This window comes from Uranotaenia lowii, chromosome 3, assembly GCF_029784155.1.
Source record: "Uranotaenia lowii strain MFRU-FL chromosome 3, ASM2978415v1, whole genome shotgun sequence".
Classification (NCBI taxonomy): domain Eukaryota; kingdom Metazoa; phylum Arthropoda; class Insecta; order Diptera; family Culicidae; genus Uranotaenia; species Uranotaenia lowii.
Window position 1 is genome coordinate 112,109,558 of NC_073693.1, and position 24,292 is coordinate 112,133,849.

At 35.5% G+C, this 24,292-nt stretch overlaps 1 protein-coding gene across 2 annotated transcripts; it reads left to right on the forward strand.

Annotated features, from left to right (window-relative positions):
* The first annotated feature begins 601 nt into the window (after positions 1-601).
* Positions 602-22,739, forward strand: LOC129757080 (nicotinamide riboside kinase 2). 2 transcript variants are annotated; one of them, XM_055754201.1, is made up of 2 exons: positions 602-741; positions 21,673-22,739. In XM_055754201.1, exon 2 carries the CDS (start codon positions 21,697-21,699, stop codon positions 22,501-22,503), a length of 807 nt encoding a protein of 268 aa, XP_055610176.1. In that variant the 5' UTR covers positions 602-741; positions 21,673-21,696; the 3' UTR covers positions 22,504-22,739. The 2 variants fall into 2 exon arrangements, with proteins under 2 accessions (XP_055610176.1, XP_055610175.1); XM_055754200.1 differs by lacking the exon at positions 602-741 and adding an exon at positions 806-927.
* The last annotated feature ends 1,553 nt before the right edge of the window (positions 22,740-24,292 follow it).

The following is a 24,292-nucleotide window of genomic DNA, read 5'->3' on the forward strand; positions in this document are numbered from 1 at the left end:
CCATTCGCTTCTTCTGAAAGAACACAGCTCTGTGGCGGAGTCAGTGAGAAGGAACTGGTGTTGGTTTACTTCTCGGTTCGAAAGTTTTATCCCGATAGGAAGAGCTCCATTTTGAGGCACTCGTTGATGCGCGTTTAATGGCCTCGAATGCGCTTCTGGGTAAGTCGATTTTGGCGCTCACATTGGCCGGATTTGGCTACTATCTGTTCTGGGTTGGAGTGTTGCCGTTCATAGTGATCGACGACTCGAATGAAGGTAATTGTTATTTGCTTGCCCTTTTTCCCCATTTCATTCAACTATCGCAATGACACCGCCACGCTCAATTGGCTAATCTCGGCAGAATAATCGCCCCAAATTGGTTGCGCTCTTTAGCAGGGCTTCTTTCTACGCGTCAGAGCTCGGTCAGCGGCTACAAAACAGTTTGCTACAGCTGCATCTGCCTTTGCGTGCTAGAGGTTACACAATGAGATGTGAGACTTCCTTCTGGTGTTATTGATGTTTTGAGTCCAGATAGCACAGCAAACAGTATGTTTGTCGAGCTTGTACAGCTTCAGTAATTTTTGTTTATTACCGCCTCAGACAATTGGATCTACTCGCTGTTCCCGGATCTTCAGCTAGCCTTCCTGATTCCAGCTGTTTTCGGTGTCCTGTTCCTAGGAGGACTGTCCTGCTTCACCCTTTACCATCTGCGGTGTCATCTGAAGGAAACCCCAGGCGGCCACAACATCGACTAATATTTTGGTAAGTTCAGTTTTTGCATTTTATTTCGACAGTTTTATGATTTGATAATTTCATAGCTTCAAGGTTGGTCTAGCTAGAAGATAAGAAGATTTTCTCCCGAATGCTTTCAAAACTTCTTCAGCTGCCGTCGGTTAACTTTCGATGAAGAGAAAAATTGTTCGGCATCTCATGAAAATTGGCCACAATGTAGGTACCGTAGCTTTTTAAGAGCTTAAATTGTTTGAGTGAATTTTAAGCAGTTTGATAATAACACAACTAATAGCGTTTGGTCTCAAATGCGTGGAACCCTTAATTTTTTTTTTATAAACAACTACCGTGAACGACCCTAATTCTGCGCAGTTAAGGATTTTTCAAAAGTTTTAAGTTATAAAAAAATTACCTTTCAATGAATTTCCTCAAAAATTCGTGTACAGTTGGGCTAACTAACAGACTTAACGGCAAAAATAATGAGAGCTCGATTTTGGAGCAAAAATGTGGATTATTTACAACATTTGGAAAAAATGCAAGTGGTCCTTATTCTGCGCACTATTTTCTATTTGTTCCTAATTCTGCGCATATGTCCCATATTCTGCGCACCCAAATAAAACCAATAAACCACTCCGTACTGGTAAGACCAACATTTAATTTAATTGAAATTAATTAAAAAATAATGTTTTACGCTTAGTAAAGTATCGCGAATTATGAAAAAGGGCCAATTCAAGCCTTGGATCTTTGATGCTTATGAGACACTTTTTTCACTATTTCTTACACTTGCTATATGTACTTGCAGATGCTTTTTTTCCTGCAGCTCGCTTACCAAATATTTGTTGGCCGATCATGTTCTTCGCCGGATCTGGACAAATTAACTTGTTTCGTTGGTGTTGCAGTGCAGACTATTCCGACATACAGAAGCAGTTCCGGCGGGCCACGAAACCGCCTGAGCTGGAAGAACTACGCGCTGCTTCATTTGGCTTACTATCAGTCAGTATCAGTTAGTCAACGAGTGCGAGTGAGCGGGTGAACCGAGAGAAGCTTCGCGTAGTTCCCCCAGCTGGGGCGATTTTGTGGTCCGCCGGAACTGCTTCTGTATGTCGGAACAGTATGTACAGTTGGAACTGAACGATTAACACGCGAATACGATAGACAACGCAAATCAAGATTTTCTTCTTTTTTTTTGTCGACAAAACATGTAGCTTCGAAGGGATTCTTAAGAAACTCCCAACAACTTTACCCTATCTTCATAAAACATATTAGAAAACTGTAATTAAAAGTCTCCTAACTCCTTGCATTCAATTCCTTGCAGCTTTAACATCAGTTCTCTCCGGTGTTTTTCATTCTGCGCATTAGGAACATAAGTAAACAGTTGGTGTCAAATTCTGCGCATTGCTTAAATCATTGTTTTGAATTGAAGAAACATTTTTTTCTCAATTTTTTTTGGATGTCATGTTCAGAATGATTTTATCTTACACGTAAAGGCATTTCCGATGAGAAAATTGTGTTTAACACTGTTTCATTTGATCTTTTTGGTTTCCTAACACTTAAGCTGTACTGCTAACGGCGGCCATTTTTCAACGTTTGCTTCCTACATTTATTTTGATTTATTCCATTTCTCGCGAACAATTCATCAGATTTCAAAATAATTGGAAGCATTTTGAGGATAAACAGTAACTGAACAGATTCTGCTTGTTTCATGGATATCTTGTTTATCTCATCTTGAAATATTTCTGTTTGAATATGAAAATGCGCAGAGTTTGGGACTGCGCAGAATTAGGGCCGGTCACGGTAATTTAAGATTTTTTAAGATCAGTTTGAATATTTTTATCCTGGCATAATTTGAAGAATTAAAATCAGTAATTTAAACAACTTTGAAAGAGAAGATTTTACAAACGATATTTTTTCGACTTACTGCGATTTTTTACTCAACTTGTAATTAAATTTTCTGTAAAAGTTGGTAGTTTAGCGCAAAGAGTTGAATATTGATTCGTAGTTCGAATATAAGTGCCTGAGAGTCATTTTGAACATTTTACCTTGATACCTTGAATCTGATGGCTCCTATTCATACAATAAACGTGCTAAGGACAAAAATTTTTTGGTCGTTTTTAGACTTCTAAAATTCAGACACCGATTAATGTTCTGACAATGAAAATTGATTGTGAGAGAGCAAAGATGAGGGCATATCAGTATCCAAGTTTTATCTTATATTTTCTCCGAAAATATCTTTCAAGCTTAATAACTTGATAATAATCGTCTTATGCTTTTCAACGAACTTTTGTCAAATTACGTCGAGATTCAGTCCACAATATCTATATCTATTATATAAAATTCTCTTGTAACGGTGTTTGTAGTACTACTCCTCCGAAATAACCCAAACGATTGAAATGAAATTATTTTTAGAATATTCTGTAGGCATGCGAATCGGTTTATATCGATAAAAAATAACAGAAAGTCAAATCAATTGTCCGTAATAATTAAATTTGTAGTTTTTTGAATGAAATTAAAGTCATGACATCCATTTTTGGAGATTTTCTTTACTTCGGGCGCCGGGCGATTTGTTTTCCGTCTCCATGGTCGTCCAAGGCGTCGCAAGCAAACGTCGAGAGAGGATGGTAACGATGGCATAGCATACTGATTAGTTGAAATATTTGGGCCAACCCAAATTTCTAAACCAAGCATAATTTCAATGCATGTGGTAGCGATATGAAGCCTTGATGTGTTTTTTTTTCTTCTTGATTCCTAGATCATTTGTACAGCACATAGTAATGAATGACGCCCAGTTTGATATTTTGCCAATCAAATCAATACCATTTCAACGATTTAAAAAAAAAACTATTTTAAGTTCAGCAGAAATTGTTGTTTGAAAAATATGAACATAGTACTGATGCATATAAAATTATGGTATGACTCTTTGCGGACATTTGAAAAAAAGAAAGTGGGAAGATTTACATACAATTTTATAATCCAATACCCCTAGAAACATTTTTCGAACATATATGTGTTTAACTGAAAATGTTTCGGGTGCCTTTAAATTTACAGAACAATAACAAAATCCATTGAAGATGAACAGACATATGAGCTGAACAAGAGTCTGTCCTTTAAAAAGGATTATATAGGATTGATGTTTATTTTAAGGCCTAATGCAAAGAACTTTTTGATTTTCTGCAAGCATAAGCGAAAGTTATCAATCAAAATGAAAGAATTTTCAGTTAAAAAATACACTAGAGCAAGTGCAAACGTTCAACATTTACAAAAAATTTATACGTTATTCATATATACATGTTCACATTATTTCTTCATCTATAAATCGTTGAGCCCAAATAAACAAGCTGACTAAATAAACTCAACGTTTTTTGCCTTTCTTTCAGAAAGGTATAGTTATCGGTCGATTTGGGAAATCATTAATTATGGGTCTTAGATATACCTTTATAGGTACCTATCGAATCAGCTCGACGAGTTCAGACGATGTCAGTGTATTTGTGTGTGCTGGTGTGATTTTTTGTAAACATTGTCCACACGTTTTTGCGAAACTGGGAAGTGCAATAAAAATGATTTTGGTCTTAAAAAATTTGATTTTTTTCCCTCTTCAATGTATAAAAGAAAGAAAAAAAAACAAAATAGTTTGAAAAAATTTTTTCATAGTAATTATCATCAAATCATCACTCCAAAAAACGTGTCAATTTGGCTTGCTAGCCACAACCAGCAATCACTAAAATGAAGATTATCGTGTATATGACGTCATATACACGATGGGCGCGTTCGCTACACGCTATTCGCTACACGATGGGCGCACTCCACTCCCACTCATGATGTCTTCATGACGACAAAACGAGCGGTAGAAAAGGGAGTAAATATTCTTATATCTTAACAATTTTAACTTTTTTACCAGCTCAGTGTTAACCGATCCGGTCTAAAAAATTTGAAGCCGAAGCTTCAATACCATATTATGCTAATATAGAGTTTCATAAAGGGGTACAACCCCGAACTTGCCATATCAAACCGATGGGTGTAGGGTTCAACATCGCATTTTTTCTGCAGCGATGGCTGGCTTCGATACGTCGAAGCAAGCGTGAATCTGTTAGATAATTTTGTAGTAAGTTTGAAAAAGGGCGAACGCACCAAATGTAAACAAACATAGCGTAACATTTCATAAGGGCGAAACTATCAGTAAGCTCGAAAAAAAAAACGCTTTTGAAACTTCGGAACATCTAATCAAATCCTATTTCAAAAATCGACGCTATTTATTGGCCCAACCCGGATAAAAAAATCCCATTTTAAATAGGCGTAATTTCGCGTTCAAAAGAAAATGCATCAACAAAAAGTTTCACCTAATTTATTTTTATCAACTGTTTTAAAGTTTAAAGTGATTTTTTGTACAGACGTGTAAATTTCAAAATGTTGAATTCCCTGGACTTTAAAGTATTTCTGATTTTAAACTTAACTAAAAAAAATCGGGTCCAATAGTGAGTTTCAGAATTCAGATTAAAATCCACAAATTCAGATGCAATCCAGCGCTAGACGATTTTCAAAACAAATTTACAAAACCGACATAATGGACAAAAATGTCAAAATAGTCAATTACTACAAAAATGACAATTGTTTAAATTTTCTTAAATTACAAAGTGTATCAAATTTACATAATTGATAAAATTGATAAAAATTACAAAATAGACAACATTCACAAACTTTAATCAAGTTTTAACAAGCCTGACATATTTGACAAATATGGGAAAAATTGACAAAAATTGACCAAAATTGACCAATTTTGAATGGATTGACATAAAATATAACATTTGCAAAATTGACAAAACTGGATAGATAAAATGAATATAAATCATAAAACTGAAAAAGTTTTCAAAATATGCAAAATTGACAGAATCAATATAGAAGAAAATTAAACAAATTTACCAAACTGACATAATTTACAAACATTTCAAAATAGTCTATAATAACAAAAATGACATGATTGTTAAAATCATCAAAAATTACAAATTGGACCAAACTTGCATAGTCGACAAAATTGAAAAAAAATGACAACATTCACAAACTTGATAAATTTCACAAACCTGACAAATTTTGCAAATATGGCAAAAATGTGCCCTTTTCAAAAATCGACCTTACGTTGCGAATCATTCGTTGGCATACCCAGAATCCCATTATTTTCTTCCAATAAGATTCTATATTCCCTACCCAGAATGAGAGCAGCAGTAGTATAATTTTTTTCAAAAGGGCGTGCGGCCAAATGTTAACAATCAAATTGTCAGCTGGGTGAAAAAGTACCGTTTGAAGACTTACATTTTAAACCTAATTACTTTCAACGCGATTTTCTCGAAACAGCTTTCGTCCTTTACAAAAATGAATCAACATAGAAATCAAAATTTTTAGCATACCTATCAGGGGCATTCTTTCTTGTATACTAGTAAGAATGCCCCTGAAAGGTATGCTAAAATAATTTATACCACTGCTGCTCTCATGCTGGTTAGGGAAAATAGAATCTTATTGGAAATAAAATAATGTGATACTAGGATCAACTGATCTAGCAGTAGCATGTATATTGACAAGTTAAAGTCAAAAATCAAAAATAAATATTTAAAATATTGTCGAGTATAAGTTTTTGCATCATTCAATTTCACTTGCCGTTCTAAATGTTCTAAATGTTGACAAAACTACCCAAGTGGACAAAATGGACAAAATTTACAAAATTTTCAAAATTTACAAAATTCACAAAATTTACAAAAGTTACGAAGTTTACAAAATTTACAAAATTTACAAAATTTACAAAATTTACAAAATTTACAAAATTGACAAAACTAATAGAATTGACAAAATTGACAAAAATGATAAAATAGACATAATTGACTAAATTGAAAATATTGACATTTCAAAGTTGTCAAAATGTTTAATATCTATTGTTAAATCGATAGATTATTGTAATCTACATTGAAGCATCGTATTTTAGTTTAGCAGTTGAAAATTTATTTAAATTTTTTCCATTTATTCGCTTCCTTTTCTTGAGAGGTTGAATTATTTGAAACACATGGTTAGGAATCTTTTTTAAAAATTATACCCTTCATTTTTAGACCTCTTCTATTTTATAAATATAAGATCATAATGTCATAGAAACGGGATCATACAAGATATCCCAGAATTCAATCATTCAAAATTTTTCAATTAGTTTACAATTATGTTATTATTTATGTGAAAATTATAATTATTTCAAAATACCTTCATCCTTTAAAAAATTTAGAATCCTAATTTCTTAAATTCATTTAGGATTTACTACGTTCGAAATACTTTAATCATTACTCAGAATTTATAAATCGATCATTTTATTATTTTGTGTCATGTGTATCCAAATATAATTTTTAGACTGTAAGAAAGGCTACAATCCACTGTTAAGTGTATTAAATCGGGTTTTTTAAATCATTCATCGAAAAACTGTTTACAGGTTCACTATTTGTTTACACACAATTCAACTACGTACTTAACATGAAAGTGTGTTTATGTTTAACATATTTTGGCTACATAGAAGAGACTTTAGATCCGCTTTTTTGTTGAAAAGTTTTTCTGTGATTATTATTCCAGAAGCATTATTTTTTTGATAGCAGAAGCAGAATTCTTTTTGATAAGTTTTTATTATGACCTGAAAGTGTCGAAAATGATATTAACTCCTGTCATTTCACACGGTGAAACCAACGGCGGCAACGCGCCTTTTAGTCATGAAACATATACCTTTTAAGAATTATTTCTCCAAAATTATCAGAAAAGGTATGCTGAATGTTAAATCTGAAGCGGATATTCAAAATTATTGAATGTCTATGTAAATGGAGGTCTTATGGTAAAACAGTGTTCACCGAAGTTGAAGTACCAAGCATTATTTTATTCTGAAAAAAAACTGCAGATATATCAATGAAAGTTGATAAAATAGACAAACAGAAAAAAGTATTAAATTTATTTCAAAGTCTTTACGCTGACGCATCTGAAAAAGAGCACTGTGTTTTCACTTGCATCAGTAAATGGGACAAATGTACCTTTACTTAAATATTTCTTTTTGAAAGAATATGAAAGTTGAACTGTGATGATAGCCGAAAGACACTTATATGTTTTTAAAGGTTTAGAGGTATATTTACATGAAAACTTCCAGAAAAAACGAATGAACTTATGGAATCATTGTAGCCTCAACAGATAAGCTCTTTTCGGTTTTTTTAAATTAAATAACCTTTTCAGTTCGAATGTTAAAAAAAACAATGGTTTAAATTGGCAGATATGTCCATTAGGATAAAAATGCAAATAAAATTGCTGTAATTTGGTTGAATACAAAAAAATAAAACATATTTTTTCCTCCTTTCAATACCGATCGCTTTTTTTCATTAATTGGGTAAATGTTCAAAGGAATATAATTAGCATTTTTTGCTGAAATTAATAATAAAACGGTGAACTTTTTTTTGACATGGTTTTGATGAAAATATGGATATTATTTAATTATCACTGCTTCCAAGGGTGAAAAAAATGAACAAAAAGCTGCTTGAAAATGGTTAATAAAAAATCTCCTCTCCGAAGAAACTCGGGAGTTGAAAGTACTGCGTTAGGCATAATATTGGGCACCCCCATTCTGAAATTAACTAAATGGCATTTAATAAATGAAACATAGATATTATCAACATAAAGTAATTTATGGAACAAGCTACAAAGAGTGGATTTTTTAAGCATGCTGCATGAGGCTTGCCAAGTTTGATGGTCACGTTGAGTGCTGAAAAACTCAAATTTTCAACGGAAAGCTGATACCTGACACCATTCGGCAATATTCAAAGCATCCGAATCAAAGAAAAGTAGATTAAAAATTTTCCTGTAAGATGCATGTAAGATTGATTGAGGGTAATGTTTTGATAATCTATGTAAAGACCCGTAGAATTGAGTTTAAATTTTTAGGTTTGATTCCGATAGAATTAAGCGTGACAAGAAGAATATGTAAAAAAAACTAGGACATATTCACGAAAGCGAGACGCCAAGTTAAACATGGTAAGACGAAGTTTACCGGGTCAGCTAGTATATATATAAAAAGCAATTTCTGTGGGTTTGTTTGTTTGTTTGTTTGTTTGTTTGTTTGTCCTCTATAGGCTCAGCCATCTTAAAAGCTAGAGAGTTGAAATTTGGCATGGATACTCATTAGGACCAGGAATGATGAAAAATGTTTTCAGATTTTTGGATGACCCCTTCTAAAGGGGGATTGTGACGAAAACTTGCACATAAGAGTTTTGAGAGATGAGGAATTGATTTCAGGTATTGAATTTTGTGTCAGGGGTCGGCAAAAGGGGTCGTACATATGAACTGTTCAGTGTTTTTACTATATTGACGTTATTATGCATTGGATTGATATGAAAATTTACACATGAGCGTTCTGAAGGACGAGCAATCGCTTCCAGGTATTTGATTCAGGGTCAGGAGTCGGCCAAAGGGGTCGTCCATATAAACTTTTTAATGTTTTTACTATATTGGCGTTATTATTCATTGGATGAGATGAAAATTTGCAGACGGGAATTTTAAGGAACGGACAATCGATTCCAGTTTTTAAATTTTGTAGAAGGGGTTGGCAAAAGGGGTCGTCCATATAAACTGTTCAATGTTTTTGCGATATTGCCGTCATTATATATTTGTTTTTGATGAAAATTTGCACAAGAGTATTTTTAGGAACGATCAATCGATTCCAGGTTTCAAATTCAGAGTCAAAGGTCGGCCGAAGGGGTCGTCCATATTTACACTGTTTTCGCGATATTGAGGCTTAAATACATTGGATTAAAATGGAAACTCTGTAAGTGGGAGTGTCAAGGAACGAGTAATTGATTTCAGGAGTCAAATTTTAATTCAGAGGTTTGCGAAAGGGATCGTCCATATAAACTTTTCAATGTTTTTACGGTATTGACGTTATTATGCATTGGATAGAGATGAAAATTTCCACATAAAAGTTTTTAAGGACGCTCAATTGTTTCAGATTTCAAATCTGGAGTCAGGGGTCGTCCATATTATCTGTCCACTGTTTTTGCTATATTGGGAGTTATTCTGCGAGTCGAGTGACGTGACTCACAAAATTTCATTTCTTTATCCCGACTCCAGGAAATGTTTCAGAGAAGAAACGTTAGTATGAATGAGCTCCAAAAATCGATCACAGGGCATTTGAGCTGAACCTTCAAGCCTAGAGTAGTTTCTGGAGTCGGCACAACGATGTGAAATTTTGCACATCACGTCACGTGACTCTCAGAATAAGCCCCATTGTTTTGATTATATATCGGATTATAATGAAAATTTGCACATGGGAGTTTTACAGCACATGTTATTGATTCACGTGTCAAAATTTGACACGGAATCAGTAAAAGGGTAAAATTTAAACACGAGAGTTTTGCAGGATGAGGAATCGATTCCTGATAACAAACTTTCTATTAGACGACAGAAAAAGGGGTCGTCCACATTTACTGTTTAATGTTTTTGTAAGGATTGTTTTATTATGCACTAGCTGACCCGGTGTGCATTGCGACACCTTGCAAAATTAATGTAATTTTTAAAAATTTATTCAAATTTAGATTATTGTAAGAATTTTTTTTAAATCAAACCTCATCATGGTTTAGAATCAACAACTTTGAAATGAGAGCTGCAGCTGGAGTTCTGAATTGCAATTCAAAGATGGTATATATTATTTACTGAAGCTTGATCTCTAAACTTGTTTTTCAAGATCTGAAATTTGTACTCTTTTTATAAAGCTTCATAATGACTCAAATAATGTCAATATTCATGGATTTTCCACCTTTTTCCCAAAGTGGGAAGTTATGAACTTCCATAAAAATATTTGTCACATCTATTTTTGAGTTATGCCGAATATTCGTACGCAAAAAAACCCCTTTTAAAATATGGTCCCTTTGAAAAGCTTCTTATTTTGCTCTTTGAGCACCCCCATCTTTTCCAATGTTGTCCCCCACTGCTTGAAGAAGGTAGGCTGATTTACCTGGCTCGAACTTACATAAATTTCTGATTGAAAGAAAAAGATTCGTATATTGGAATTTATTGCACATTGTACTTTATGGAAATAGAATTTTGAAAACCGATCAATAGCATGAATCGGGACAGTTTTTTGGGTATATTCCAAAAATTCTGTATTATATGATAGTTTAATGGCATTGCGGTGAACTTTTTACTACGAAAATTCTTTTATAGAAGAATTACAGACTGAAAATTAAATGACGGATAGATAAAGCAGATGCTTAGTAGGAGAAAATTTACAGATGTTGAAAATGAGCCAAGAGCATATTTTATGGAAAGCTTCAAAGGTGCGTTCTAGACCCTTTGTCCCACATCAGTTGAATGGCTGAGAGAAGTAATAGCGAGAGGCGCAATTACGTTCACCCATACATCCAATTCGATGGATTGGTAAAGCACGTGCTTCCCAATCGGACAAAAAGTCTAGACCGCATGGCTCTGGTGAAGCTTTCCTATTGCTGAGCCAGTTCAAGCGATGTGTTATTGGTGTTTTCAGATTCCGTTTTTATCGGCAGCGCTACTTATTGTTTACACGCAAGTACCGTAAACGTCCCTACTTTTGCAAACTATTTTATTTTTGAACTGTATTTTGAAATATTTACCCCTTATTTAACCATCCCAAAGCCAAATGATTCTATTCTTTTTAACGAATAGTCACCGTTGATTGTTATTATATGATAGTTTAATGGCATTGCGGTGAACTTTTTACTACGAAAATTCTTTTATAGAAGAATTACAGACTGTATGGGTGAACGTAATTGCGCCTCTCGCTATTACTTCTCTCAGCCATTCAACTGATGTGGGACAAAGGGTCTAGAACGCACCTTTGAAGCTTTCCATAAAATATGCTCTTGGCTCATTTTCAACATCTGTAAATTTTCTCCTACTAAGCATCTGCTTTATCTATCCGTCATTTAATTTTCAGTCTGTAATTCTTCTATAAAAGAATTTTCGTAGTAAAAAGTTCACCGCAATGCCATTAAACTATCATATAATAACAATCAACGGTGACTATTCGTTAAAAAGAATAAAATTCTGTATTATGAGCACTTCCAGCCCCTGATTAGCTTTAGATTCGAAATTTGAAAAAAAAAAACACCGATGAATAGGATTTTTAATAAACACTTTCAAACAGCTTTTTTCGCCATCCTCGCCCTTCGAAGCAGTTTGATTATCTATCCTTCTTGCACCAAAATTATTTAAAAAAAATGTTTCGCCATATGCCAAACTCGTGTGCATGAGACATTATAGCTTGAAGTTTTCCCAAACAACACTCATCATGGTATGAACATTATCGATTTTATACTGTGCAAATTTCTTTTTTTAATAAATTTATTTAAGCAAATAATATCAGTTGCATCACTAAATAATTTCTCCGCGTTTTTAATTTCTTTGAAAGTCAAATATTCAAAAATGTTGGCAAAAACAAATTTCTAAGTTAACATTTGTCCCGTATATTGGGGCATGTGTAAATGCAAAGCTTTTTTTCAGATGCGTCAGAGTAATGGCTTCAAAATGGATTTAAAACGTTTATCTGTTTGTTTGTTTTATCAAGTTTCATTGATATATCTTCAGTATTCCAGCAGTATAAATTTATGTTTGTTATTCCAAGTTTAACGAATGCTGTTCAAAGCAAATGACCTTCATTTACAAAGACATTTCAGAATTTTGAATATCCGCTTCAGTTTCAACATCCGGAATACCCCTTCTGGTCTTTCCAACATATTGAATCATTTTGAAGATGAATATCTTAAAAGTTCGACGTTTGCCCTTGCCCTACCGAGTAAGTTGACAGGACGGAATATTGTTTTGAATACTTTAAAAGTATACTAAATTATTTTTTTTAACAGAGAAAAGTTGAACGTTTGAACACGCTCTAGTGTTCCTTGAATGAAAATTCGTTCGGAAAATGAATTCACTGATACCTTTCACTTATGAACACGTCAGTCCTATCTTATCTAATTATAAGAAAAGGCTCTTGATCAGTTTATGTGTCGGATCGGATTTTTTAAATCTCCTTTTTTAGTTAAGTACATTTTTACATGTTCAACAAAATGTTTTCGATCTACCTCTGTAGAAAACATCTTATTCATATTTCTATGTAAATTCTTTACTTTCTGTATTTTTTTTTTCAATTTTCCGCGAAGTGCCAGAACATTATTTCATTAGCATCAGAACAAAATTTATATTTTTAGGTAACAAATGCTACCTACATTAACACGAATTAAATATAGAAGTATTTTCGCAAATCTTTCAACTGGTTTTGATTCAATTAATAAAGTACCAATCCGTGTCACATCCAGGCGTCATTCATGTCCACGTGCTATGTTTCACAACTCGCCGAAATGCCAAAAATTAAATAAGAATATGTACAATTAAGCAAGAAAGAACACATCTAGGTTGCAAATCGCCCCCACGTGCATAAGAAATATAGGTAGGTACTTGGTTGAGAAACAGGCGCAAAATTGATAAATTTTTCCAGCGATCAATGAACAGTATGCTTTGGTTACTATCCACTTGCGACGACGTTTGTTAGCGGCGCCTCGCTCATGGAGACGAAAAACAAACCCCTCAAAGAAAAGAAAATCTCTAAAAATGGATGCCAAGACTTTTCAATTTCAGATTTTGGCAAAAAAATGCATATGTTTTAATCGATCGGCAAAATGTCAATCTGGATCACATTTAGACGTCATTCATAACCATGTGCTGTATAAATGAGCTAGGAATCAAGTAGAAAAAAAATCACATCAAGGCTTCATATCGTCACCCATTGCAATGAAAATATGCTTGATTGAGAAATACGCGCCAAAATATTCCCACTGATCAGTATGCTATGCCATGGTTACTATCCTCTCGCGACGTTGGCCCGCGACGCCTCGACCATGGAGACGAAAAACAAACCGCCCAAAGGAAAAAAAATCTCGAGAAAATGGATGTCATGACTTTAATTTGGTTCAAAAAACTTCAAATTTTGTATGGAAGCCTCTCCTTCCTTAAGTCGAAAAAAAAAAACCATCCTCGGCCTCAAAAACCCTCAGATGCCAGTTTTGACGATGATCGGTTCAGTAGTTTCCGAGTCTATAGGGAACAGACAGACAGACAAACATTCATTTTTATATATATAGATGAGATCCAGACAAAAATTCATTCACGGGTGTTTTACAAAACGGACAATTGATTTATGAATTAAAATTTTTAATCAGACGACAGAAAAGGGGTCGTTAATATTACCTTTAAAATATTTTAGACATAATTTCGTTGTTATGCATCCGAAAAAGACAAAAAATCGTACACGGGTGTTCTTTTCGACAGTCAATCAATTTCTTATTTAAAATTTCCGTTTGGTAGACAAGTAAAAAGGTCTCTTGCAAATTCTGTTTAGTATTTTAAGCATTTTTTTAGAGAAAATTCGTCCCAATTACTAACCAAATAAAAAATCATCAGCTTTGAAGTTAAATGCGAAACGAAGTTCGTACGGGATCAGCTAGTTTGTTATAAAATTCTGACTATACTGAGAACCATGATGGTGATAAAAACTGTATCGAAAAGTCACTAGCAACTTTTGAAACTAGTTTACTTTCTGTGTGCATGCAAACAATAGTCACAAAGGTGTTGTGCAATCAATTTGTTCAAATTAGTTTTTTAAATCTTCACTATCACAATGATTCGTATTGATCTTGAAACTAGAAAGAAAAATCCGCACACTTGGTGCACCGAAAAGGGTGTTACCTACAACCAAAATGGTTCAAAGGAAAACCACACAAGCGTGGAAAATATCATCGAATATCAATATGGCAACGAGTCGTCCTTGAAGGATCTGCCTAGATCCGGAAGAATACCAGGTTCCAGTCAGCCCCAGTTTGATGCTAAAGTAGTCACTCATATCAAACATAACCGATCGGTATCAACGCGTGGTCTGGCTAAAAAGTTCAAAACCAGCATTGGGATGATTCAGAGAATCAAGGCCTGGATTTCCTTAAAGGCGTACAAAAAGCGTAAGGTATCTAAGCAATCAGTAAAGCAACAACCTCGGGCCAAACAAAACAAGGGCACGGAAACTTAACGAACGGATTCTGGACAACAGAAACAGGTGCATCTTAATGGACGACGAACGTCAAAAAGGATTCAGAAACGCTTCTCGGACCACAATTCTACACGAAATCGAGTAGGTGGATGATGCCGACTGCACGATTGTGATGGAAAAATTTGGGCAGAAGTTTCTAGTATGCCATGCTATTTGTACCTGTGATCTGCGCTCAAGTATTTTCTTCGCAAAAGGTACAATAAATGTTCAAGTTGACAAAGATGAATGCTTTTTTTATTTGTTTGGTTTTGATCACCGCACTTTCTTGAGGTTTTACTTTATTTGATGTTTTTCGCTGATTTACGACGAAAAATAAAACTGCTGTTTTTTACGTTTCGGCTTACTGAATTTCAGCCATCCTCAGAAAAATTATACTTTAATTTAAATACAGTTTTTCTGAGGATGGCTGAAATTCAGTAATATAATTAGAAATGGAATATAAATTTTACAAATTTTTTCAAAATTTATTTATTTTCTAATAACATAATTCATTTTTTTATAAATGGATAGAAGGTTAGAAGAAATAAAAGATTGTGAAAATGAACGGCTAGAATTTATTTAGAAGCATTACAAACACATATCAAATTTTCGTTCCGCAAAAGCAAACTACTATAAAGTGGTAGATACAGATAGAGATGCATCTACCACTACACATTAGAAGGCCAAGCGGGGTTTGCCCCACAAGCGGGAAAACTTGCAGTGCGAACAAACAAAAATTGGTTCACCGAACAACCTAATAAGGGATACTTAGAATTGTCATCTAGGAGTCCTTATGCGCATAAGAAAAACAGGGCACCAGTCGATAGAAATTTGATTTAAATACGGCTTTTTATCAAAGATTTAACGCGAACCTGATAGGTTCAAAAGCAGAGTCAATGACAAACGCCAGAGGCAAGGATGTCATCATGAGTTCGATTCCAGGTCATCTTCATCCAAAAAATATCATGTAGAATATTCAACCCGAGAGATCTGCTTAATATGTATAAGCGAATATAAACAAATAACAAATTAAGTATAATGGTAGAAAAATTGAGGCAATCAAAAATCGAAAAAAAATTTTTTTTCGCATGATCAAACCTCATTTGAACGCCATTTGCATTTTCCCAGCATTTTGCCCGCCAACGCTATTGCATCAACCAATGCTAATACAGTGCTTTTATTGGGTTATACCAGTTTCTGCACTAAAGCAGCAATTAATTTCGTTAAGGTAGCCGTCGATGACGGACGTGTTTTACTTTTGAAGAAAATTTTCGAAGCCGTTTAAATTAAAGTTCAAACCTAGTTAAATTTTTGCTGAAGTTAATTTCAAGTCAAATCCGAAGGTTTTCCGATATCAGCCCTTCAAGACGGATTTTTTTTTCAAGAGGTCTCAAACCCTTATTTCAAAAGTTGATTTGTCCTGTCTTCCTGGAATGCAGTCGGCCACTCATACTTATCGGCGATGAAATCTTCGGAATCATCCTTGATGTTTGGTATCCGAAAAACGTTAAAGCTAAGTATCATCATTGTTTTTATAATCAGTAAATCAAAAATGTAAATTTAACCTGAATACTACAATTTTGTCAATCTGAAAAATTTATCACAAATATTCGTGCCACAGTGATAATGTCGCAAAAAAATATTTCGCAATTTTTATACAATGATTTTCAATGTTTTCAAACCAGACGTTAGTATTTCAAAATTTCAAAATATAAATTCAATCAGTTCTATTACAAAATTCGTCCCTTTTTTGATTTAAAACATTTTTTTTACATGTATCAAACCTAAAGATGGATTAACTTATTCAATAACTTGTTTAGAATTTCTTAATTCCCCATCAATTTTTCCTTATTCAAATGTTCAAAACTTTAAAGCGATCGTTATTCATGTAAATCATGATTAAATCATGAATGTTCAGTTCAAATAAGCTTCAAAATATAAATACTATAAAACTGTAAAACTATTACTCATCTGTTTATTTGGCATCACTGTTTTGCCACTCTTCCCACCACGCCAAGTAATACACATTCCGAACCGGATTAGTTGAAACGTGGTAAATATTATAATTACATATTATTAATTTTCCTTCTCTAAGAACTTAACGTCAACCCCAGGTTCAAACATCGAAAAAATCTCAGACACGAATGAGCATTTCAGCATTTTTCCATTAATACAACATGGCGGACCCTTGTTGAATAGTTCCCTCATGATACGCCATCTTGCAAAAATGGGGAAGCGGCATGACTATCAGTTATCTGCAATTTGTACGGTCGGTGAGCGGAATATCGACATTCGTCAAATTAGCAATTACAATGGAGAGCATTATTAATCGCATAGCTTACATGGAGATCAAACATAAAAACAAAATTCGTCTTTCTTCTGACAGAGCGATATCGGAGATCGATCCGGAAGAGTAACAATTTGTGAAGGCGCAGGAGGTTCTACTCACCGAAGTTGAAAACCCAGGAGCAAGAACCCCAAGAAGACGCCATCTTGCTGGAGACACGTAGAGATATGCTTAAGCAATGCTACTCAAACTATGACAAGGCCCCAAGTTCCCTGGGGCAATTGAATCCGGAAGAGTACCGCTCTCGCGATTCAATTGAAATCAAATACATAGCCGAGCTAGCAGCCTTCAAGAAAGCGATACATAACAAACGAAAATCCAATATGACGCTCAACACCCAGGTTGAATTTAGGAGATTGCCAGCCATAGAATTACCGACGTTCAATGGAGCTAGCAGTCAATGGCTGGAATGGATAGAAAAATTCAACTCCATGATTCATAACCGAGCTATTCCGAGTATTCAAAAACTAGAACACCTCAAGGTATCCTTATGGGGTGCTGCCTTGACTGTAATAAATTCGCTGCCAACGACGGAAACTAATTACGACATCGCATACGAGTTGCTGAACCGAACGGTTCAATAATTCGAAACTTTTGATTCAACAACACACTCGAGAGCTGTTCAAATTAAAAGCGGTCGAACTCGAATCCCCAACAGCGTTTAGGGAATTATTTGATTCAGCAAGGAAACATTTAAGATGTTTTGAAAAGCTGCAGCAAACGATTCAGACCCGGGACGCCGTATTAGTCCGCTTATTGTCCAACAAGCTTGACCATGCAACTCGAAAACAATGGGAGACTGCAGCGTCGGATACCACCCCAGCTACATACAACCAGCTGGAAGGCTTCGTTTTGGACCGCTGCTAGATGCTAGATGCTGTTAAAATAATTCTGACATTTCAAAGATGAAGGAGACTTGATCCTTTATTAAAGGAGACTCGATCCTTCAATCAAGTCGCCCTATGTTTTGACAAAAATCATGCAAAATCTAAAGATAGAAGTCCAATTGACTTTTTTGGCCATACTAGTTTTCATTTCACAGTTTTAAGTGTCGGACAAACGGAATTGTAAAAGTTTGTCTACTAATGCAATGAAATTAGTCATTGCATACTTATGGGCGCAATTTTCTAATTTCCAGAAAAAAAAACACTTTTTTGAGTCCTTTTACTCAGGATTCTGGAAATATCTGTGAAGTCTGCAGTAGTTAGGACTAGTTGCTAATCTTAGCAGTCGGGCAGATGAAAGTTATTATTAATATGTCAGTAGAACCAAACAGTTGTTTAATAAACTCTTATTCAAGTTCTCATTCAAAAAGTACTTAATTCTTCATCATTCCGAAGATCTTGAGTTCATCACATTGGCGACGTTGCGAACCCCGTCCTTGTGCATCAGAAAAAATACGGAATTTATAAAAGGAAACGTCTACGAAATTTGTAAAATAAATCTCAAAGAAGATGAAAGATCCAATGAAAGAGTCTCAAAGGAGAGGTCTACGAATTCTCAAAGGAGATCGAAATCGCAGGAATCTCAAAGGAGATCCGTTAAAAATCTCAAAGGAGATGAAAATCATAAGAATCTCAAAGGAGATCCATAAGAAATCTTAAAGGAGAAAGAAATCGTTGGAATCTCAAAGAAGGTCTAGTAAGAGTCTCAAAGAAGACATTTGAAATAAATCTCAAAGTAGATGAAGGTCATCAGAATCTCAAAGGAAATCTTAACGATGACCTTAGAAGAATTATTAAAAAAAAAAAAGGAAAATTTTCATTGGGAATGACAAAAAACATCCAAAAACTGCATCTATCTAGGGTATTCCGAACAACACACGACGCCTCAGGATAGTTACTGATTCTTCTCCAGTAGGTTTGAGAGCAGTAATGTTGCAGTTTAAAGACCAATAAGATAATGTTTCTATTGTGATTTCGTATGCAAGCAAAAGTTTATCTCCAACGAACGTAGATATTGCCAGACAGAAAAGGAGGCATTAGCAATTGTTTGGGGTGTCGAGAAGTTTTAACTATATCTACGTGGAAGGGAATTCGAGTTGGAAACAGACCATAGACCCTTAACTGCAATTTTCAAACCCACATCAAAACCTCCTGGTCGGATAGAACGTTGGGTACTCAGATTGCAGTCATTCCGATTTCGAGTTGTATACAAGCCAGGGAAACAGAATATTGCGGACGCCCTTTCAAGGTTGTCTATTTCTGATAAATCAGCTGATGTTGATGATTCAGATGAATAGATTTACGTCAACTCCCTTATCGAATCAGTTGCTGTAGATGTTAGTGAGATAAAAACTGCAACAATTGGAGACTCTCAGCTAACATATCTGAAAGAGGCTATCGAATCAAATAACTGGTCGGATTATACGGTTGATTCTTACATCAAAGAGTTTATACCTTTCAAAGCTGATATGTATGTCGTCGAAGGTATCGTGGTTCGTTTAGTAATTCCGAAATGCTTGCAACAGAGAATCTTGCAACTTGCTCATGAAGGGCATCCGGGTGAAACGGCAATGATATTACGCCTTCGAGAACGCATTTGGTGGCCTGGCGTCGATAAAGATGCTAAAACATTTGTGAAAAGTGGCGAAGGTTGTCGTTTGGTTGGCCGGCCTTCTGCGCCGGAACCAATGAGGCGTAGAGTAATGCCAGATGAGCATGGGATCAACGTAGCTGTGGATTTTCTTGGTCCCCTTTCCACCGGGGAATGTTTGTTGGTAATCTTGGACTATTACTGCTGTTATATGGAAGTTTGCATTATGAGGAAAATCACTTCTGAGGAAACCATCAAGCAGCTTTAGCCAATTTTTGTGCGTATCCCCATATCGGCCGCAGGCGAACGGAGAAGTAGAACGACAAAATAGCTCTCTTCTCAAAAGTCTGAAGATAAGCCAGGTTCTTAAACGCGACTAGGAGGACGATATTCTTGAGTACCTCATGATGTACAACTCTACTCCACATTCGACCACCGGCAAACCTTCTTCTCAACTGTTACAAAACAGGATCATACGGAGTAGAATACCATCACTGAAAGACATCGAAACAGCTCCACCAAGGGACCCAGAAGCTGGCGACCTCTTAATTAAACATCGAGGGAAAGAGCGCGAGGATGATCGCCATCGCGCAAAACCATCTGGGATACTGGAAGGCGATAAGGTTATTGTCCAATATCTGTTACCAGAAAACAAACTCCAAACGACTTTTGTTCCCACCCAGGTAAAAATTCGGACGGAAGACGGAAACACTTATTTACGGAACACGGCTCATCTTAATAAAGTTCCTGGAGATGATGACGGTCAAGATGTGGCAAATCGCGAAGTCGAGCCAGTTATTTCCGGTGATCAGAACAGGCCTTCAAGATCCATCCATCCACCTCACTGGCACCACGATTTTGTTCTTGATTAATAAGATTCGACCATCTTTCCTATTCTTTTCACAAAAGGAGATGTGGAAGTTAGGACTAGTTGCCAATCTTAGCAGTCGGGCAAATGAAAATTATTATTAATATGTCAGTCGAACCAAACAGTTGTTTAATAAACTCCTATTCAAGTTCTCAATCAAAAAGTACTTAATTCTTTATCTTTTCGAAGATCGTGAGCTTATCACAGAGTCATAGGTTAAATATTTATAATTTCGTGCTTAGGAATGATCAGCATCCATTCAAAAGAAAAATATATCTTTTAGGACTCGAGGGATCAAGTGAACCCACAAAAACATACATTTTGGAATTTTTTTTTTTTAATTGAGAGTTTACTATTGCTTTAAAAATACATATAGGAATAAACATTTTTATTATCTTTTTTCGTGGGGGAAACATTTAAATATTTTGTTTTTTTTTAGACTTTTGGATGGAGGCGGTTTTTTTATGTTGCAGTTGCAGTTTTCGTCAGCCATCGTTTGTGTTAGCGCGAAATATGTTTGTATCGCATAGAATAAAACAATCGTCGTATGGCCCGCTTAAAAAAAAATGACAGCTTATCGAAGTGAAGGCTATTGCTTTCTCTGTTTACCGATTACGGAACTTATCCGATTAAAAAGCGTACGAATAACGAGCGGGAACTGTACTTGGTTATTCTATTACTTACCTCTTCTTACATCACATGAAGTTGTTTACAGTCATAGAAAATAAGATTTGTTTGGCAGATGCGCTGCTCTTATCAAAAGTATGATTGATGTCATCATCTGAATCCCATTTAAGCCTCCATCCAACTACTAAAAGCCGCGTTGTAAGCTTAGGGTTGCTTTCATTTTCATTTGCTTTCAAAAAAAGAATGTCGCAGCATTGCTCCTGAAAACTTCACCATCGTTGTTAAGAATGTAAGGTCAATAAAAGATTGAATTTTCTAAACAAAAAAATGTTTATATAACATTAAACGATGTTTGCTCTAATTCATTCTTCACATTAGTGTACTATTTTTAATTAATGTTACCACCCTAGCAAAGAGAAATTGAGTTTTCTTTAATCAACTGGCTGTGAAATCAAAAAAAGGTTACTTTCATTTGTGTTCTTTCTTCGACAGGTTCACCTAGCGACTCGATGCACGATGGAAACATGGCTGGTAATAGGAATATCCGGCGTCACGAACGGTGGTAAAACCACTCTTGCCAAATCGTTACAAACCTACTTCCAAGCTCACCAGAATAAGATTATATTCAAAGAAAACATCACACTAAACAAGGTCGCCTTGGTTGGACAGGATGACTACTTTCTTCCGGTGGACAGTCCCAAACATCAGGTTGTCGAGAAGTTGGGTCACATTAACTGGGAGATCCTGTCGTCGATCGATATGGATCGGATGTGCCACGATATTATGAAAATCCTTGGACACAAATTTATTTTATACAACTGCCAACAGCTGAGTAAAAGCGAGGGAGATAATAATATTGCTGAACCGGTCGAACCAGTAACCGATGAGGATAACATATTCGCCGATCATTTCTTGAGCAACTATTTAAACAAATATGACGATGGATCCGCAGTCTCCGGAAGTAACCAAAGAACCACGAACCTTATCAAAAAGTCCCGAAACGAGTCATTCCAAAGTATGAACATCAAACTAAACGTTCTTTTGCTGGAAGGATTTCTTGTGTTCAATCATCCCTTCACGTTAGACCTCTGCAGTTTGAAGTTCCATCTACACCTGCCGTACGAACGATGCTACGATAGAAGAATCCAAAGGACGTACGATCCTCCTGATGTAGTTGGATATTTCGAAATGTGCGTGTGGCCAGCCTACGAAAAGCACTTTAAGGAGTTCAAAGATCGAACCGATATTTTTATGCTGAATGGAGAAATCCCGAAGGAAAACATTCTCAACTATGTTCTGAACTGCATCAAAGATATGCTCTAAAAGGTAAGCAACGTCCGTCGTTGGGAGGTTACTAAACAGATCGGTGATGATCGAACAAAAATATATGGGTAACGAGAGTCTCTCGTGACAGACTTTTACAAATGGTTCCTTTCCACATATACATACATATTTTTCTTCTCTTTGTACAACTGATTTTAACAAGTTTTGCGTCTTACGAGTAGTATTTGCAGATATTGTAATAAATTATACAATAATAACCATCCACAATTGTCAAATTTGTTTAATTTTATTATGAAAGAAAATCTTTCGTCGTTCAGCTTTCTTCTAATTCCAATTTATTTATTTTTCGAGAGTCATTTCTATAAGACTTCTTTTATAAACAGATTCTACCTGCTGAGATAATTTTATTGATCAAAAGTTGTGATAAAAAATAATTACCTACCTTTTAAGATTCTTCGGGTCTGATAGCAAGCGAAACAGTAAAATTACAATCGTCGTGATAATTTTATTTCTTTCAAGCAGGTATTAAACATTTTTTTAATGTTTTTGTTCATTCTTGGAAAGGACGTTGCATTGTACAGTCACCATAACAGTTGTAAAAGTATCCCGAAAAGCACGGACAGCCCAAGATGCCAGGATGTTCCGGTTAATCTCCGAGAAAACCAACCGTGCTGTCGGAGGAAGATGAATTGCGCATATTTAGTCGATTGAATTTGCGAAACAGCCAACGCCGGCTTTCCTGTGAATGTGCACCGACTGCAAACAATGGTGGCCCATTATTTGGAGGCCAATAAACGGAATTCGTCGTTCAGCAAAGGCATTCAAAGTCGTAGATGGCTGCATCTGTGTTTGAAGCGACATCGAAGGTGATATCTTGGCGTGTAACGAGCGGCCTGTCCTAGCAAAGAACTAGTGTGACCGAACAAGCTATTAGGAAGTGGTGCGCTGAAGTTAACCATTACATTGCAAGGCATGCTATGCAGGAAGTAATTAAAAATCCGGATCGTGTATGGACGAAACCTCTATTCGTTTAGTTTCTACGAAAGAAACCGTTTTGGAAAAAACTGGTGAGAAAAATGTGCACACAGCTAATGAAAACTCGGACAAGGAAACGTACGCTGCTCTTTTGTCGCAAACGCAGGAGGCAAATTGTGCCCGCTTAAAATTTTATTTCCTTACAAGACTACCCGGGGAAATTGACCAGTCTACACCCGACGGTTGGGCTACTAGCCGGAATGACAGTGATAGGATGACGCCGGAACTTTTTTTTTTTAAATGCATCAGTTTTTGGTTAAGGATAAATGGATTTCCTGGTTATACTTTTTGTCGATGGCCACAAGAAGTCTCACGTTTCATATCAGATCACAAAGTTTTGTCGGGAGATAATAGTACTGGTGTGTCTCTATCCAAACGCCACGTACATTTTACAACCGCTAGATCTATCGTTTTTCAGAGCCTTAAAAGTAAAATGGAATCAAAAACTGGTCGAAACGCGAACATTTATTTCTGGAGATCCAATCAAAAAATCCCAAATCGCACCATTACTTAAAAACTTAAAACAGCGCTGAATGAAATTTCGCCTGTAAAAAGCATTTTAGCAAATGGATTAAAAAAATATGGCTATGTCCTTCGTAATGCAGTGAACTATTTGATGCTTTGGAGATCCGACAGAAGAAATGAGTCTATTGAAACAACTGACGCGGTTGATCCCAGTTCCAAAGCCGCTTCTATTCTTGGGAAGCTCGAAATTTTTTGACAGTGTCCCAACTTCGATCATTTGGAAAGTTTTGCTAAGAAGATCTGTGGCCTAATTCTATTGGCGATATTG

What these genes read in the sequence shown, in the direction of transcription:
- LOC129757080 (XM_055754200.1), top strand. Translation starts at nt 883, where the DNA reads ATGAAGAGAAAAATTGTTCGGCATCTCATGAAAATTGGCCACAAT. An exon ending in TCATGAAAATTGGCCACAAT is followed by an intron (nt 928 to 21,672) that starts GTAGGTACCGTA and finishes TTTCTTCGACAG; the next exon opens with GTTCACCTAGCGACTCGATG.